Source organism: Chlorocebus sabaeus, chromosome 19 (genome assembly GCF_047675955.1).
Source record: "Chlorocebus sabaeus isolate Y175 chromosome 19, mChlSab1.0.hap1, whole genome shotgun sequence".
Lineage (NCBI taxonomy): Eukaryota > Metazoa > Chordata > Mammalia > Primates > Cercopithecidae > Chlorocebus > Chlorocebus sabaeus.
This window is the reverse complement of record NC_132922.1, coordinates 27,140,396-27,154,751: the sequence shown is the minus strand read 5'-3', so window position 1 is coordinate 27,154,751 and position 14,356 is coordinate 27,140,396. Positions and strand designations below refer to the sequence as shown.

The 14,356-nt window shown below is 49.9% G+C and overlaps 1 protein-coding gene across 7 annotated transcripts in view; it reads right to left on the bottom strand.

Moving 5' to 3' along the window:
- Window positions 1-14,356, bottom strand: part of CABIN1 (calcineurin binding protein 1) — a 161,658-nt gene that overhangs the window by 60,071 nt on the left and 87,231 nt on the right. For all 7 annotated transcript variants that reach the window (XM_007975151.3, XM_007975152.3, XM_037995408.2 and 4 more), the window contains 2 exons: window positions 7,118-7,300; window positions 1,202-1,533 (listed from right to left, as the gene is read on the bottom strand). In XM_007975151.3, coding sequence (XP_007973342.1) covers window positions 1,202-1,533; window positions 7,118-7,300 — 515 coding nt within the window. The remainder of the gene's footprint in view (window positions 1-1,201; window positions 1,534-7,117; window positions 7,301-14,356) is intronic.

The window sequence follows — 14,356 nt, the reverse complement described above, 5'->3', positions numbered from 1 at the left end:
TTTTCTCTGCGGTATTGGTCAAATGAGACTTGCTTTACTCATCTGCATGTTTTAATTTATTATTTATTATTTTTATTTTTGAGATGGAGTCTCGTTCTGTTGCCCAGGCTGAAGTGCAGTGGCACAGTCGCGGCTCACTGCAACCTCTGCCTCCTGGGTTCAAGCAATTCTCATGCCTCAGCCTCCCGAGTAGCTGGGACTACAGGTATGTGCCACCACGCCTGGCTAACTTTTGTATTTTTAGTAGAGACGGGGATTCACCAGGTTGGTCTCAAACTCCTGACCTCAGGTGATCCCCCTGCCTCGGCCTCCCAAAGTGCTGGGATTACAGGTGTGAGCCACCATGCCCGGCCATCTGCATGTTTTTAAGTCTGCTTCCCCCTTAGAATGTAGCTACATGGGGCAGGACAACGACCAGGACACTCCCCAACACCTCCTGGGTGAGTGAGGAGAGACTGAAGGAAAATAAAGTCACCCCTACTATTTAGGTCCTGCCCAGGTCACATTACCTCCCCAAATCTAAACGCCAGCAGAAGAGGTCTGGCTGGGAAGCCCCTGGAAGCACTTAAGCCTGGGGCACAGCTGTTAAGGATCGCTATATCATCTGCTTTCCAAAAAGAGTTGGAGGAGGCTGTTAGCACCTAACCCCCATAAAGCAGAGGCTGTGAAGATGGTTTCGGCAGCTGCATCAGAGAGAAGAGCCCAGGGGCAGGGTATGGTGAGGAGGTCCCTGCAAGATGCAGCTGGAGAGATGGGGCCTAGGGCAAGCAAGGCCGGAACAGAGAGTAAGCAGGGCCTCTAGGGCACCTGGAAGACGGGCATGCTGTCACTGAGATGATGGGTGAATGGCAGGGGTGAGGGAGCACGACATCAGAGTTTGAGTCGCTGCACAGCCCTCACAGGAAAGAGTAGTTGAGCTTATGAAATCCTTATCCCTCACCCCATAGCCTATCCCTGAGGCTGTGAGGCCCACTACACTCCTCCCTCCATTCCTGGCTGTAACCCTGGGCCCTCACCACTGGGTTCCCTGGCAAGCTGGCTCACTCCTGGGGCTGGCCCTGCCTCCTGCAGCTCTCTTGCCCATCCCTCCCATGTGCTGCTACTGTGAAGCTCCAATCTGTCTTGGCTCTGCCCACCAACCTTCAAAGATGCTCGGCTGCCTGGGAAAATCCAAGCCCCCTTGGCCTGGCAGCCCACTCACCCGGTGGGTCTTGCTGTAGGTGTAGAGGAAAGCCAGACGGTAGAGACTCTTATAGTGCTGGGGGAAGCGACTCAGGCACAGGCGGAAGGAAGCAATGCACTGCTCTGTGAGAAACTGCCGCTGCTCCTCAGCACCAGCCGGCAGCCCCTGGGGGAAGGCCACTGGCTCCCCTGGGAGGTCCCCTCTCTTCTTCCCATCCCACAGGGTGGGTATGGATGCTGAGGGCTTGCCAGGGATGCAAGCAGAGGCTGGGGGTTCTGCAACAGGCTTCTGGACACCTTGCTCTGCAGCCCGGAAACCTTCTGTACTCTCCAATGGCTCCTCATTTTTTCCTACAGTTGAGAAGAAGGAAAAGAAAGTCACCTTGGTTTTAGGCCCTGTCCATGTAGTGGTCTACCACCAGCGACGGAGGCGCCTCGGTGAGGTGACCAGATGGCTGGACCAATGCCCTTGCTGAGTGGATGCTGGACCCAGCAGCAGGAGGCACAGGGCCTGGTGGTGGCTCTGCCACAACAGAGGTCTTCTGCTCCATGAAAGAGGCTATCCCAGCTGGCATGCAGTGGGGGACCCAGAAGCTACAGAGTGGGAGTTATGGGCTGGGCTCTGGGTCTTCCCCTCTGAATGGTGGCACAGGCTGTCCCACCTCTGGGGCTGGGGCATGGGGAAGCAGCCCACAAAGGGCAGGTGTTGCCACCACCATCATCAAATAAAACACAGCCAGCGTTCACAAAGTAGCACACCTGCTCCCCTGCTCAGTGCTCGGCCCACTGCCTGCCCCACTGCCTGCCCCAAATCCCTCTCCAGGGTTACTGCTGCTGTGAGTGAGCCAAGTGCTCCCACATGGGCCCTCAGGTGGCATGAGCCCAGCTCCTGAACACCCAGCCTTGCTCCACCAGGGGCCATGGGGCAGCAGTTCACATCAAGATAGCCCAGGCTGGGTGGTGGAGCTGCAGGGCTGGCCCCAGGATGATGACAGTAGCCTGGGTGACTTTGGGCTATATACCCGGAGGTGCAGGCTCCTTGGCTACAGAAGAAGAAAGCTGTCTGGCCGGGGAGGGTGGGACAGATGGAAAGGGCTGGGGAGCAAGGGACAAAGGCAAGGGGTCCTGTGGTCTGTGGCTCCTTAGGCACCCAGGAGCATGGCACACACCCTGCGCAGCTTGCCTGGAGGAAGCCAGAGAAGCAGCCAGCAGCACCAGCTCTGAGGTGGTGTGCTATGGCTGAGCCCTCTCCCTATTGTAGTAGTGGCCTGAAGACAGCTGGGGCCTGCTGGGGCAGGGCCGAGTGGGCAACAACCAAGGCCCCCAGTTCTCCACATGCTAAGTCAAAGCCTATATGCAGACATCAGGTGTGTGGCCAGCTTGCCCACCACCACTATTCTCGTTGAGGAAAGAATCTGAGCATTCACTCCCTATGCTCCCCTCAGCCACCTGCTATTAGTCTCATCTTCCCTCTCTGCTCCCCTGCAGCCCAGCCCACCGCTCTCCCTCAGTGTCCTTGCCTCTCCACCATCACTCCTTCTCCCGGAGCCATTGCCCTTCTCCCTCCCTTGCATCGCTGCCCCCAGTGGTGTTGGCAAAGAAAAGCCATAAGAGCATCTCCCCTCCCCTAGGCCCAGAGCCTACCACGGGCTGCCCCTCCCCCCACTCTTTGAAGTGGCCCTAATGACTGAATGCCAGGAGGTCCTAGCTCCTTCCACACTACACTGTCTTCTCATGTGAGCTCAAGAAGTTGCCTGCGTCCCACAGCTTAGGGCTGGCATCCATCTTACAGAGGATACCATCACTTTATTAAAAAATGTGCCAGGTTTCCAATGTGTTCAAAATGTGGCTCACCAAACAGTGTAAGCCATAATAATGCTGGGATCAGCCCTGTGCTAGGCACAGGGGAGACAGAGGAATCAGATGATGATGCAGGCCTCTCAGCGGTTCACATCAGGCACTGAGAGCTTGGACACAAAGACACACAGAGCACAATTTTCATGGAAAGCAGGCAGAGGGTCAAGAATTCAGCCAGAAATCTTAGAACACATAAAGAGAGAAGAAAACAGCAATCCTAGACTGAGTTAGAAACCTAGCTGCAGGGAAGACCCGCTCGGGCGCCCCTCTCTTGGAGAGACAGCTATTCTCTTTTCTTTCTTTTGCCTATTAAACCTAACCTCAAACAAACAAACAAACAAAAAAACCCGAAAAACAACAACCCAGTGCGGTGGCTCACGCTTGTAATCCCAGTACTTTGGAAGGCTAAGGTGAGAGGACTGCTTGAGGCCAAGAGTTTGAGACCAGCCTGGGGCAACAGAGCAAGACCTCATTTCTACAAAAAACGTAAAAAATTAGGCAGGTGTGGTGCCACCTGTAGTCCCAGCTACTCGGGAGGCTGACGCAGGAGGATCTCGAGCTCAGGAGGTTGAGGCTGTAGTGAGCCATGACTGCATCACTGTATTCCAGCATGGGCAACAGGGCGAGACCCTGTCTCAGAAACAACAACAATAAAAATCAGTTGCTTAGGGGTCTGGGTGGCCTAAGGGGCCCAGGAGAGATGGGGTGAGCTGCCTTACCCACAGCATCCACTCCTACTGCTGAACAGGCCTCACAGGTCACTACAGCCCTCCATTGCCTTACTGGAAGAAAGAGGGTCAGAAATGCCAACAAGACCACACCACGTTTCCAGGCCAGGACGTCCAGTTGTAACCTAACTGCATGAAGATGAGAAAACTTCCTTCTACCAAGAGAAAGCAAGTAAAACGTGTGTCCTGGCTGCTCCAGCCTAGGCCAGTGCCTGACGCAGGCAGGGAAGACTGGCTTGGAATGCCTGTGGTGCATACGCCAAGGCCAACAGAGCACAGGAGCCATCTGATCCACATCAGTCCATGGAAGTCCTAAGAAGAATGAGGCACAGACATGCCTCCAGCTGACCCTCTGGACTGATGTGTACTGATGGCCCAGTGAACTCAGGGGGCCTGGTTATGGAAGAGCCTGACCCGCAGGTGGCTACACATCTTGGCAAGACACCAACAGCTGAGAGGCCCAGACGGAAATATGCCCCAGCAGGGACCTCAAGTCTGTCTCTTTTGACTTCTGAGATCGTCTTACTCAAACTCTACTGGTCTGAGAAAAAAGCCCAGTGAGGGTGCTCTCCACAAAAGGCGGGCAGGCAAGATGGGCAGGAAGCTGGGCACTGGCAGGTCAACTGCCCCCAGGGCGGCCTCCCCCCCACAACCATTTATCATCCCATCCTGCGTGTGGTACACGGGCATCGTCACTAGGCCTCTACTTGACCAGGAAGGGGCAGATGTGGCCAGCCTGGCATGCCCTCGTGTCCACTGCCTGGATCACAACAGGTGGTCGTCAACTCTGCTTTGGGTTTTACCCTCTTGCCCTCAGAATGATATAGAAGAGTGAGCTTGTGTTTAAGTGATGAAACTGGACAACTTTCTTCTAGATTAAATAAATAAGTCTTTACTCTTGCGACCTTCGTATTTTAGACTTTTTTTTTTTTTGAAGCTCTGCCCCCTGCAAAGGTGAGCTTCAGCTAGCTGCAACAGTCACTTCTGGGAAAGGCTCTTTCCTCAAGGCACCTCGGTCAAGGCCAGAGTGGAGAAAGACAGCTTCTGGAGAATTAAAGGAAGGAGGCTGGTCCTTGGGCAGTGTGACAGCTTGTGCCTGCTAGACATGGTGGGAGGGAGCGCATCTCAGTGCCAGGCAGGATGTGGCTGTCAGATCTGTTTCTGCTTTCCCTTGGTACCCAGTGCGTGGTACAGATCTAGACCTGTGGTGCCCCGCTGCTTGATAACAAATATAAAACGTATGAGCGAGGGCCTGTACCCCATAACATTAATGACGGAGGAAGCAGCAGGCTGGTGATAGGACTCTCCATGAGGGCATGCTGGGAAGGCAAGGGGTGTGGAGCACACTGGGGCCTGCACCGAACCCTGCCTAGGCACTGCTGTCCTGGCTTTCTGCAGAGAGGCCAAAGGCTGCTCAAGTACTGCAGACTGTGATGGCCAGGATACTACCCAATGGCAGTCCAGGGGAGTGCGTGTTAGAGATCGCCACTCACCAAGACCAGGCCTGGAGGAGTGCTCTGCTCCCAGAACTGTGTGCTGGCAGTGGGCATGAGAAGCATTCCCTGCCATACCTGCTCTCCCAGCAGGAAGCTGATCAACTTCACCACCATGGTTACCAAGAAAAGATGGACTTAGAGAGGAGGAACATGACCATGGAAGCAAGAGGTTTCATTTCATGCTTATCAGCTATTGTGGTGACCTTTGGTCCTACCCTAACCTTCTTCACCAATGGCCAACCCCACAAACTGTCTGCTTAAGCCACTGGCTCTAATGGAAAGAGGGAAGAGGCAGGACGCTCTTCATGAGTCTAGATGGGCCTGTATAGGCTGTGCCAGACCAAAGCCAACTCACTCTCTGCTTCGTTCCCCCAACACCCATGTCCCCTTCCTCATGTAAGTGGGAGAGAAGTTCATGATGACACAATAGCATCCACAGCAGTCACGGCTTGACAGGCCACAGAGCACACATGGTGGTCTTACTTGTCTAATAAGTTTAAAAATCTTATTTTTAAGACCAGAAATGCTGTATTAGAGTGTTAAGAGTGTAAGTTACCTTTTTCCTTCCCATTTCAAACTTCCTACAGTGTGTTTATGTCAGTTACAGAATGTCAACGCTGGCTGGTGACAGCATAGTGACTGCCTGGTGAGAGAGTGGGGTGGTGGCCTCATCTCTCTATGAGCACCAGATACAAGTAAATCCACATGGTAAGTCCTCCATTCTGTGCCCTCTTATCTAGTGTCTCTACCAGGTGTCCCCTAATGCGGATACTTCCAACCTACTGGGGACATGGTCTCATGCCCTTTTAAGTCCAGCCAGGGGAGGCTGGCAGGGAGCAGAGAGCTGGGAGAGATCTTCCTTAGTGTAAACGGCTCTGGCTCCACTGCCACACCTATGTGTGAGCTCCCATCCAGGGCTTGCTCTGAGACTTGCTGGGACAAGGCCTGGGTCCCTCAGGGAGGCAGTTTATCACCAACGTTTTTCCCCATCCATCCATCCCACCTGGAGAGGCAGCATGGGGTAATGGTTAAGGGTGTAGACTGTGAGGGCAAATTCCAGACCTTCTCTGAATCTCAGATTTTTCAGCTATAAAATAGGAATAGTCATTATGCTTTTTTTCTAGGGTGCTTGGGAGAACCAAATGAATTAACACAGTGCCCAGCACAGAAAAAGAGTACAGGGCTGGGTTGTTGTTATTACTGTTTGAGAAACACCTGTAAGTCCTGGCCCTGGCCAGAGTGGGAAAGCTCTCAAATCCACAGCTGACCAGCCATAGCTCAGAGTGAGGCCAGGAAGGCCCCAGCCTGCCTGTGATCTCCCAGTAAGCCCAGATGTGGGGCTCTGCCAACTGATTTCTACAAAGGGGGCCTAGACCCCCCAGGAGAGCTGGGCATACCCCCAGGCTTAAATCAGGGCCCTCTGCCTCCCACCCCCAAAAAAGGGAGATTTTTCCTGAAGACCTCATATGATTCAGACTAAAAAGAAAACACATTTGTGACATTTAGGATCCAAAGACTTAAAATAACCATTAACCAAGAAAAAAAAACAGAGCACACTGATGTCACAGACATAGCTTTCCCGGGCTGAGCTGTGAGGGTCATAACAACAACAAGAAGCATCCCTGAGCACATGTGGTGCTGGGCTCTGTGCGCACCCTCAGGAGCTGCCTCCCTCAACCCTCACAACCCCAGGGAGGGCACTGCGACCATTCCCATCCTACAGGGAGAAAAATGGAGGCCCAGAGAGTAAGCGACTTGCCTAGCCAAGGTCCCTGGGCCACAAAGCCTTCAGCTCTGCCCAGATTGCCACAGGACATCAAAGTGGTTCTAATTCACCGAGTTAGAGCTTCATACCTCTTTCTTCTGTGGCCCCCTGAAGGTCTTTACCCGTCCCTCCTGCTTGGGAACTGAGAACCAGCAGCCTCTTCTCTGTGTAGGCTTTCCTGGAGCCCTCCAGTAAGCTGGTGGGCTCATTAAAGAAGTCCTGCGTCGAGCTGGAGTCTGAGAGTGCTACGGCTGTGCTGTCCTGGCTTCGGTCTAAGGGGAGAAGGAGGAAGAGAGGGCGAGAGCATTAACCTACACCACCTCCAACACAGGGGGCCTCCCTATGGTGAGTCTCCCTGCCAGTGGCCTGGGGACTCCTTGCAGGAGATGGCCTGAACACAGCCATTCAACACTGCTGGTCCCAACCCATCCCAGAGGCCACGGAGAGACTCACCAAAGGCACCAATCTCCATGGTCAGCCCTCCTGGTGTTCCCCCAAACAGTGGTATTCTGGTAAATGTTTAACAACTGGCTCTCAGGGAAAAAGAAAGCCCTGATTAATAGCACTTACTGATTTCTGGAGTGTAAATATTCCCACCATGACAATTTTCAAGTTACCAATGTGCTGTTGTCAAATGTGGAGTTAGGAAGAGATGCACAGTAGCCATTATTATGTAGTTTTTCTACCATATAAATATAACAGAAATAAATGAAGTGGGAAAGAATTCAGGAAACATTTTTAACCTGTTAGTAAAAGCCAGGTGTGATCTGGAAGAACTCTAGATCTCTGGGAGCCACAGATGTAAAAGGAGTTTGTACTCACTCACTAGCTGCTGTCTTCAGACCTTCACGGGTGCTCATGAGAAAGAATAGGGGAGGGGCAAGGAGGGAAGCTGAGGAAACCTTCCTGGGAGTAGTGCAGACCTGGAGGGGAGGAGTGAGTGGTTGCTGCTATGGAAAAGGTACAAAGCCTGCCTGGAGGAACCGAAGCCTTCAGGCATGGAGGCAGGGGAGGAAACCTTGTTGCCTCCAGGGTACAGGTGAAGACCCACTGCAGCTGGGGAAGGGAAAAGGAAAAACCTTCTATTCTAAGGGAGGGGCAGGAAATCATCTAGAGTCCAAACATTAGAGGTCTCCCACCACTGAAGGAGGGGCAGAATCACGGAGAAAGCACCACCCCTGAGATGCAGGGACACAGAGTCCACCTAAGTCTGAGGCTGGGACCAAGACAACAGAGAACTACCCCATGTCCCCAACCCTAGGCTGGCATGCACTGAGTAACAAGCAAGGCAGTCTACTGCAGGGAGGAGGCAAGAGCATGGAGGAGTACCCTCCCTGAGGTACACACAAAGGCCTAAGGCTGAAGGCGGAACTGGAATGTGGGGAAAAACCTTGTGGCAAACAAGCTCTCCCACTAAGCACAAGGTAACATGAGAGGAATTTGAGCTTGAGAGGTAGAGGCTGCAGTGAGCTATGATTGCACCACTGGGGCACAGAACCATAGTAACAACAAAACCCAAGCCAGCTCAATTTCTGACTAGCCTAACTCAACTTTCCTTACTAAAAGCCTAGAAACAAAAGATGGAAGCCTATTCCAGGCATAAATATTACTTATTTCAGTCTCTTCTGTCCTATACATGATATCTGGTATTCAATGTAAAAATTACAAGACGCATACAGAAAGAAACAAAAAAGTAAATCGTCAAGAGACAAATCAATCAGCAGAGCCAGACTCACAGATAACCCAGATATTGGAACTACATGTCAGGGAATTTAAAACAACTAAGATTAATATGATTCATAAATATGATTAGTATGTCAAAGGCTGTACTGGAAAAGCTGAACAACATGCATGAACAGACAGGAAATTTCAGCAGTGAGATAAAAAAAGCAAGAGTCAAATGCAAAGGCTAGAAATAAAAAATACAGTAACAGAGATGAAGAGTGCCTTTCCCAGACACTGCAGCCAACCTGACACAGCTGAGGAGGAAAAGGAAATCAAAACTTGAAAACAGGTCACTAGAAATACCGACAATCTCCAACTTACAATGGTTCAACTTAAAATTTTTTTGACTTTACAATGATGCAAAAGTGATATGCATTCAGTAGAAACTACACTTCAAATTTTGAATTTTGATCTTTTCCCAAGCTAGTGATATGCAGTGCAATACTATTGCATGAGATATTCAACACTTTGTCATGAAATAGGCTTTGTGCTGTAACAGCAGTCCCCAACCTTTTTGGCACCAGGAAGACAATTTTTGGAAGACAATTTTCCACAGACCATGGGGGTTGGAGGGGGATAGTTTCAGGATAAAACTATTCTCTGGCATTAGATTCTTGCGAGGAGCACAAAACCTAGATCCCTCCACATGTGCAGTTCACAATAGGGTTCATGCTCCTATAAGAATCTATGGAACGCCTGCCACTGATCAGACAGGAGCCAGGGTTCCGGTGTAGTGCTTGCCTGCCTGCTGCTCACCTCCTGCTGTGCGGCCCAGTTCCTAACCGGCCACGGACAGGTACCAGTCTGTGATCTGGGGGTTGGGGACCTCTGTGTTACATAATTTTGCCCAACTGTAGGCTAACGCAAGTGTTCTGAGCATGTTGCGGTGAGGCTGGGCTAAACTATGATGTTGGTAGGTCAGGTATATTAAATGCATTTCTGACTTAATTTCAACTTATGTTCGTTTTATCAGGAAATAACCCCATTGTAAGTTGAGGAGCATCTGTAATCCAAACCCAGAGAATAACAGTGGGCAGAAGGAATCAGAATAGAGCATCCAAATGATCCAACACGCTAACTGGAGTCACAAAAAGAGATGAGGGAGAAACAGGACAGTAGAAATATTTAAAGACATAATAACTAAGAATTTTTCAAAAATAATAAAAGACATCAAATCACCAAGATTCTCAGAAAACACCAAGCAAGGGAAAACACCTCCACACACATTACAAAAAAAAAAAAAAAAAGAATCACACCTAGGTGGGCCATTTTGAAACTGCTGAAACCCAAAGATACAAAATGTTGAAGGCAGTCAGAGAAAGATACATCAGATACAGAAAGACAAAGTTAAGAATTACAGCAGACTTCTCATTAGAAATCACACATATCTGACAACATCTTTAAAGTGCTGAAGGAATAAAATAGTCAACTCAGGATTCTATACTCAGTGAAAATACCTCTAAAAATTTCAGGGGAAAAAAACGTTTGTTTGTTTGTTTTTTCCAGGCAAACAAAAACTTGAGGGGATTCATTACCAGCAGATCTGAGTTACAAGAAATGTTAAAGGTAATTTTTCAGGTAGAATGAATATGAGGCCAGATAAAACTTGGATCTACATAAAGAAATTGAGTTCCCCAGAAATGGTTAAAGTTATGGTAAATATAACAGACATTCTTTTTATGTTCAATTTTTCTAAAACATTATTGTTTATTTTCTAAAGCAAAAATAGTAGCAATGTATTGTAGGCTTAGAGCATATGTAAAAGGGAAATGAATGAAAACGAGCGCAAAAGATGAGTAGCTCTTCCACTGCCTAGGAAGCAGTGCAGCATCACCTGAAGGCAGACTGCGATGACTTAAAGGTGTATTTTGTTAACCCTAAGGCAACAACTACATTTAAAAAAAAAAAAAAAAAAAGATACTATAATAAACCAAGAGTAGAGATAAAATAGAACTTAAAAAAAAATTTTTTTTTGAGACAGGGTCTCACATCGCCCAGGCTGGAGTGCAATCGCACGATCTCAGCTCATTGCAACCTCTACCTTCCAGGTTCAAGCAATCCTCCTGCCTCAGCCTCCTGAGTAGCTGGGACTACAGGCGTGCCCCACCACACCCAGTTAATCTTTTGTATTTTAGTAGAGATGGGGCGGCTGGGCGTGGTGGCTCATGCCTGTAATCCCAGCACTTTGGGAGGCCAAGGCGCGTGGATCACGAGGTCAGGAGATCAATACCATCCTGGCTAACACAGTGAAACCCCATCTCTACTAAAAAAATACAAAAAATTAGCCAGGCATGGTGGTGGGTGCCTGTAGTCCCAGCTGCTCAGGAGGCTGAGGCAGGAGAATGGTGTGAACCTGGAGGGCAGAGCTTGCAGTGAGCCGAGATCATGCCACTGCACTCCAGCCTGGGCGACAGAACAAGACTCCATCTCAAAAAAAAAAAAAAAAAAAAGAGATGGGGTTTCACCACGTTGGACAGGCTGGTCTCGAACTCCTGACCTCAGGTGATTCAGGTGATCCACCTACCTTGGCCTCTCAAAGTGCTGGGATTACAGGTGTGAGCCACCACACCTGGCCAAGAACTATTAAAAAATGAAACTTTGTCTTGAACTTTATATATCTTGAGGTGAAGCTCAATAAACTAGCAACCAAGAGAGCTAAGTTCGAGTTCCTCTGGTGCCACTTACTAGCTGTGAGACCATAAGCGAGTTAAGTCCCTTTCTCACCTAAAAACTGCAACCACATATCATCTCACAGAGGTCCATGCCACACTGGCCTCCTGGAGAACACAAGGAGAAAGGCAGACACAGTCCCCTAGGGTCCACCAACCCTTTACTCAGCTACCTTAAAAGCCTGGTATTGGTCCATGTTTTAGTGCCAATCAGCTCGGTCCTACTGGGAGGGCAGGCATGAGCTGCCTGGTCAGCAAACTTGTAACAACATACAAACTTGTTTTGGCTGGGTGGCTCATGCCTGTAGTCTCAGCACTTTGGGAGGCCAAGGAGGGAGGATTGCTTGAGCCCAGCAGTTCAAGACCAGCCTGGGCAACACAGGGAGATGCCCGTCTGTACAAAAAAAAAAAAAAAAAAAAGGCAGGCGTGGCAGTTACTTGGGAGGCTGAGGTGGGAGGGTCACTTGAGCCCAGGAGGTTGAGGCTGCACTGAGCAGTGATCACACCACTGCACTCCACTCTAGCCTGGATAACAGAGTGAGACCCTGTCTTTAAAAAAAAGCAAAATATAAAGTTGTTTCAAAAAAGTTGAAAGAGTCCAGGCTGATAGAACTGAAATTCTGCTCTGTCACCTACTATCTCTGAGAGCCTCTGTAAATGCCATAATTATTTACACTTCAGTTTCCAGGCATGTAAAACTGTGATAACACAAGCATCCACTTCACAGAACTGTTATGAATAACTAGGTTAATACACATAAAGTGCTTGAATCAGTGCCTAACAAACAGTAAAGGTTCACAAAATGTCAGCTTATCAATATTATTATTTCAGATTACCTGGGCATGTTTTATCTCTTATGTCTCAAATTTGCCATTACAGCTTTAGGTCTGAATGAACAGAGGGTTTTGTTGATGCCATATTGGAGCCAATACCTAAGCAGCACCATGTAGATGGGGGGATAACACTGACACAACAGGCCTGTCAAAGTGGGATGGCCTGCACAAAGGATACTGAGGATCAGGTCCGTGCTCCAAAGGGTGCCCTGCTGCTCTGGCCTCTTCACCCATGTCTCATCATATACCAGGATTTGGGGACAGTGACCTTGTAGGCATCCCTGCCATAGCCCTTCCTTCCTAGCTGCCTTCGCCATGTCCACTGCCCAGGAACTGATGGATCATCAGTATCAGCTGGGCTGACAGAACAATGAGAAATGAGGACTTGGGACGTGTATAAGACCCCTGAGTGGAGGAGAACGGACCTGACTGGAACCTCTTGTCTCATGCTTGTGAAAGGCTCTTCCCTGACTTACAAAGCCAGAATACAAGGCTCCATGAGCACAGAATGGCCGTTATGAGTAGGCCTGCAGCCCTCACAAAATGTCCCAAACTTGAGTCCCCAGCATGAGGGGATCAAAGAAGAGGTGGGGCAGGCCATTCGCTGTCTGTGTGTAAAGGAAGGATTGGCAACAGGGAGCCTCTAGAGGCTACGCAGGGTCATTGTAGGAGCTGAAGAGTTGGGCTCCCAGACCCACATTCCCATTCCAGATCTGCCACTTAGGGGTTGGGTGATCTTGGCCAAATGATTTTGCTGCTCGAGGCCCCCACTTCATGTTTTTTACCGTGATTGCCATAGTCTTCCTACCTCTGTCCCTGACATACATGGGATCCCACAAAGGCGTGGCCTAGTGCCTAGCACACAAGTGACTGCCCTGCAGCATTCACTCTGGCCCTGACAGTGAGAACACCCATGGCTTAGACAATGCTCGTGAGGCCTCAGAGTCTCTGAAAGACAGCAGGATATGCTCCTGCAGTTGACATCTCCCTGAAAGACAGGCTAGGGCTGGCTCTTCTCAGTCAGCCTGAGACTAGCTGAAGTCACTGCACAGCTCAGCAGCACATCCTGCGGCAAGCTCCGGGAAGCAAGCCTTGCTGGGATGATTTCACCGACTGGCAGGCTGCCCCACTAGCTCACCGGCTTGCAGGCTCTTGGGCTCTGGGCCTAAAGGAATTGCCAATTTGGTGGAATCCCAGCTGTGATCATTATGAAAACTAAGGACTGGTTTAGGCAAGTAGCTATTTACTCTCAAAGTGCAAACGCCCTCTTGCTGCAATGTGAAGGAACCACGGATCCAGCCAGCAGGCAGAGAAGGTGGCCAGAACTCCTGCTCCCCTGAGGAACAACCACCAATTGAGTGGGGACTCTGCTGAGCCTCTTAAAATAACATCCACAGCGGTGGAGTAGGACAAGCACAAGCCAAGGGACCTGGCAGGGACAGAGGACTGCTGACTGTACTTTGCTAGGCCCGCCCTGAGCCTCTCAGACACAGATGGGAGAATCTGGAACTGCCAACCATCTGAAAAAACAGAGAGCAGAGACTGGTACTGGCCCTAGGGGGCATTGTAGTGATTCTAGACAAACCCTTGTCTAAGGGGTAATCAAGGTACCTAAGTGGCTCCGAGGAAGGCTCTGCTAATGGGGCTCACCACAGTCTTGGGTGCCACCTGCAGGTCATGATGCTGGGGTGGGCTGTTGGGGCAGAGCTGGAGAGGCAGGGACTATGTACACAGAGATGAGATGCCCAGCTGGCCTGTGAAGCAAGCAGGTGGGGGAGGTGCTTTCCAAGGTTCCTGCCCACTCCCAAGGGGGCAGTACCACAGGAAGGAGTCCAGGGATGTGTTATTTCTTCAAATGAGAGCCACCAAAAGGGACTCAAGGCCCAACGCCCGCTTTCTGCTCCTTTCAGATCTTGTGTGTCTGAAAGGGTTGGCACAGCCTATTTTAAATGACCCTGATTTCAAATACTAAAAGTTAACCCAAGGTTTCATACCAAGTTTCAAGCCAGTCAGACTGAAAGAACACCAAGTTTCAATTCTTTCACATCAATAGGGCAAAAGGGATAAATGAAAAAGCTCTTAAAGAATGGCTCTATCTACC